A 4,437-nucleotide genomic window follows, 5' to 3' on the forward strand; every position below is an offset into this window, starting at 1 on the left:
TTTGAGGATGTAAAAGAACCTTACCACTTTTCCCATTGGTTTTATTAGTCTTAAAACCGAACTCTGACCTATGAGTTCGGTTCGATCGCAAACATTTTAAAACCTCCATGTAACCGAACTGTAGGGTTAAAAACATAGAAAGAATTTTCTATAGAGTTCGGTTGTTTCGCAAAGAAATTGTAAAATTTCCATGTAACCGAACTGTAGGGTTAAAAAAAATAGAAAGCAATTTTGAGTTTGGTTGGATCGCAGAAGCATGCAGTTTGCGATCCAACCGAACCTTATACACTTATATCAAATTAATTTGTACGTAAAATTCGATTAGTTGCGAACCAACCGAATATAACGTTGCATGCCAGAACTTCCATTGATATGGAGTTCGGTAACCTGCGTGTTTGGATCAAGTAACCGAACTACATCTTCAAACTAGTTCGGTTACTTGTTCATCTCACAAGGAAACCGAACAGCACCTTCAGATGAGTTCGGTTACTTGTTCATCCTCACAAGAAAACCGAACTACACCTTCAGATGAGTTCGGTTACTTGTTCTTCATATAAACTAACCGAACTGTTCAAAATCCAGTTCCAAATCTTACATTTTTGGGGAATTTTTAACAATTAAACGTACATAGTATGAGAGGATGGAGATGAAGAATCAGATTCATCACTTGAATACTCAAATGGGGTGAATTGGAAAAAAAAAAAAATTCCTTGTTTTTCTCCTTCATCTTCTCTAACTCTAATCTCACAAAAATTCTACTCATAAAAATTTACTCAACTAATAATAAACCCATCTTTTAATTTAATCTCACTAATTGTTTTTAACTAAATTATTTTACTAATCATAATCTAAATTAATTAGGAGACTAGATTAGGTATTAAATAAATATCTAGATAAGGGGTGACCTAGAATTACTTCCCCCGAAAAAACCATGGTCCCAAAAAATGGTTCTTTTATTATTATGCACAGTGAAGTACGATATCAAGCTAGTTGGATACGGTTTCCAGCACATAAATCGGCCAAAACATACGATTCTAGCCTTCTAGCCTTATCTCTATCCCTCACTGGTTTCATCTCTCTTTGCGTTTCCACTTCTTCTTCTTCATTGATGGTCATGGCCTCACTTATGATAATGGGTACGCTACCAATTGCATTTCCACGACAACTTTCCTTCTCTCGAACTGAAGTCCTGGGTCTCTCCATTTCTTCTACTGCCCCAGTTTCCGTTTCATTCTCGTCTCCAATTTCAGTTCCATCAGGTAAGTAAATAATTCATAACTAACTCACCATTTGTCTATCAATACGATACATTCTTTTGCCCTAATGTTTTCTCTTTGTAATGTGACAGTCTACTGTGGTAGAGGTGATAGAAAGACTGCAAAAGGAAAACGATTCAACCATTCCTTTGGAAATGTAAGTTTTATGAAACTATGGAAATACATTTTTTCTGTACAACATTTTCTTGTTTGATTGTTTTGATGAGTAAATTGTGATGGTTGTTGTAATGGGTTTGGTGATACAGGCAAGGCCAAGGAACAAGAACAAGGGAAGAGGACCACCTAGGGTACCAGTAGCACCTTCTACTTCTCCACCTAAGAAAGATAAGTATGAAGATAATGAGAAGATTAAGATTGATATCGACGAGTCATTGTTTGATGGTTGAGTAAGTGCGTACTTCTTTTGATTCATATGTGTTTTCATGTAATTTCTAATGTGCGTATGAAAGATTTCTTCCTGTATGAATTGTCAAATGTGACTATTGTTGAACAATTATCGTTTATTTTGTTAGTGTTTGTTTTGCGCACTATTTTGCATTTTAAGTATTTGATTATATGCCTGAACTGAATCTCCACTGTAGTGTAGAAGAATTAAGAAACAAGATTGGTTTTGGGGTAATTTCATTCAATATATTAGTATAGTATTGGGACAAAATGATTTCCAATTTGTGTGTATTTTTGCAAGCCGCTGCCATAACTTTTCTGCGAAGGAACTAAACTCATAGCTGATAATTACATGACATATTCTTTGGCGTAAAAAGGACGAAACGCTTATGACACTAATAGTAGCGCAAAAACGGTATAAAAAAGCAGCTGCTGGAGACGTTTTTCATATCCATTTTAAGACAAATACATTGATTATAGAGTTGAAAATTGTAGGTGAATTGCCAAATTTTTGCTCATTGCAACATGGACTAAATTTGAAATTCATCCCATAACGAGTTTCATTTATTTCTTCTGGGTGGTCTTATTAGTAACACCTTTTGTGTTGTTAGATGCCTTGACTCAATGGAAGTTTGTTGGGAGTTTTCTCAGTGTAAAGAGTTGTGTTTTCTCTTCTAGTTAATTCGTTATGTGTTAGGTCTTGAATGATCTAGGTTTTGAGGCAAGAAGCTAGGTTAATTAAGCTTTGGGAGCCTTTTAAGCATTCATGAACTGTCCTAAATATCTGAAGAGTTTGGAGTTAACTTTCAACATACATATATTCATCATTATTCTGAGCAGACTGACATTGTGAATGGCAATTCCCATGATTCAAGACTACAAGATCCGATAGCATTCAACAAACCTCTCCAACAATCTTCTGGTTTCTGATCAGCAACGGTAAGAGTTTTTTATTATAGCAAAGCAACCTCTCAAGATTACAATCCTTTCTGAACAGCAGCACCAACAACTTGTACCACTATCTAATTCAGAACATGATCAAGATTAAGGATCACATTGAAGAATTTTCTTTTCAACCACAGTCTAGCACCTTTAACTTTAAGTCTCAAGTAGTTCCCTTGGGCCGGTGGATCTTCCACCTTTTTATTGAACTTTTGGTTCTTCACTTTGCACTAGTTTACTACTATTTTATAGTTGTACTTTAACTTAGCCATAGTTCTACCTGTAATTTAGTGAAAGTGTAATACTTCGTTTAGTTAGTCTTTGTATCACTTAATTCTGTTAGTGCTATACTATAAAGCACATCTTTCTTGTTTTAGTTGCAAGTGCTCTCTTATAAAGCACATTCTTTGGGTTAGTGTTTCGTCTTCAATTCATTTTCTGTAACAGGAAGTAGTACAATCCTTGTGTGTTTTCATATTTAAAGTGTAATAGTAGTTTTAGTCTGGTTGTAGCTTAACTGCAACCTGGGGTTCGTTTCGGATGTTCGACCCTCCTCGCATAGGCGCGACAAAGGATCCAAAAAATTACTTCACAACAATTTTTGCCATCACCAGCACACGTTGGCAAGAGGCTATGGATTAAGAAGAAACAGAAGGAGGTAATCCAGTTATGGATCAAGAAGAAACAGAAGGAGGTAATCCAGTTATGGATCAAGAAGAAACAGAAGGAGGTAATCCAGTTATGGATCAAGAAGAAACAGAAGGAGGTAATCCAGTTATGGATCAAGAAGAAACAGAAGGAGGTAATCAAGTATTGTTCGGGCAATACACCACAACATCTGGATACGTTCGCGTGATTACAACCTCTGATCAACTGCATCGAAATCCTCTATCACCATCTAAGTTCCTATGGACACTATCATGTCCATTAAAAACTCAGCTTTTCTTGTGGAAAGCATTTACCGAAGGCGTTTCGACCTTCGACACCCAAAACCATAGCCACATGGTCATCTCCCACCCAAAACCATATCTAATGTAGAACGATAGGGTTGCAAGCAAACAAGTTGTTGGAGATACGAAGAGAGTTTAAGTTTTGTAAGAAACTTGTTGAAAATCTGATTGAATAATCAAGACAATAAGTTTTTAATTGATAATAATAAGATGTATCCTCTAAACAAGAAGATGTAGCCTTTATATAGGCTTACGCGAACCGAGTAAGTAAAAGAAAAGGAAATCTACTTAAACAAGGAAAGCAAAGACTTGAAAGACAAGAAATATTCAAACTAGAGTTTGATAAAATAAGAAAACCAAAATAAGCAGAGTAAAAGGAAAAGTGTACTACATCAGTCCCCCACTTCTTGAAAGACACTCACCCACGAGTTAATTAGTGAAAAGAACTTAATTCTCTCCATGAAACATTAAAATTTATTGCATGTTGAAGATATTAAAAATATTCTAATCTGATGGAAAATCAATAACATAAGCATTATCACTGATGTTCATAAGTACCTTGAATGGTCCATACTTTTTCATCTTTGTCTTGTTATAAGTTCCAGTAGGAAACCGCTCTTTACTTAGATGAATCAACATCAATTCTCATTCTTGGAAAGTCTTCATTCTTCTATGTTTATTTACCGCTTCTTTCTACTTGTTGTTTGAAACTTCATGTTTTGTCTTTACTTCTTGATGAATCTGTGAAGCTTTCTCAAGCATGTTATTTGCCTTCACATTTGACTGTCGCTGTTTTGGAAGCACTACCAAGTCCAATATGTGATTAGGAACTTTAGAATACACTATCTCAAAAGGTGTTCTACCTATAGACCTATTAATTGAAG

At 35.4% G+C, this 4,437-nt stretch overlaps 1 protein-coding gene across 1 annotated transcript; it reads left to right on the forward strand.

Moving 5' to 3' along the window:
• Positions 1-1,005: 1,005 nt before the first annotated feature.
• On the forward strand, positions 1,006-1,877 carry LOC113321173 (30S ribosomal protein S31, chloroplastic-like). The gene is made up of 3 exons (XM_026569054.1): positions 1,006-1,259; positions 1,349-1,413; positions 1,523-1,877. The coding sequence occupies exons 1-3, from the start codon at positions 1,109-1,111 to the stop codon at positions 1,661-1,663; spliced, it is 357 nt and encodes a 118-aa protein (XP_026424839.1). The 5' UTR covers positions 1,006-1,108; the 3' UTR covers positions 1,664-1,877.
• Positions 1,878-4,437: the final 2,560 nt, after the last annotated feature.

This window comes from Papaver somniferum, chromosome 11 (genome assembly GCF_003573695.1).
Source record: "Papaver somniferum cultivar HN1 chromosome 11, ASM357369v1, whole genome shotgun sequence".
Taxonomy (NCBI): Eukaryota; Viridiplantae; Streptophyta; class Magnoliopsida; order Ranunculales; family Papaveraceae; genus Papaver; species Papaver somniferum.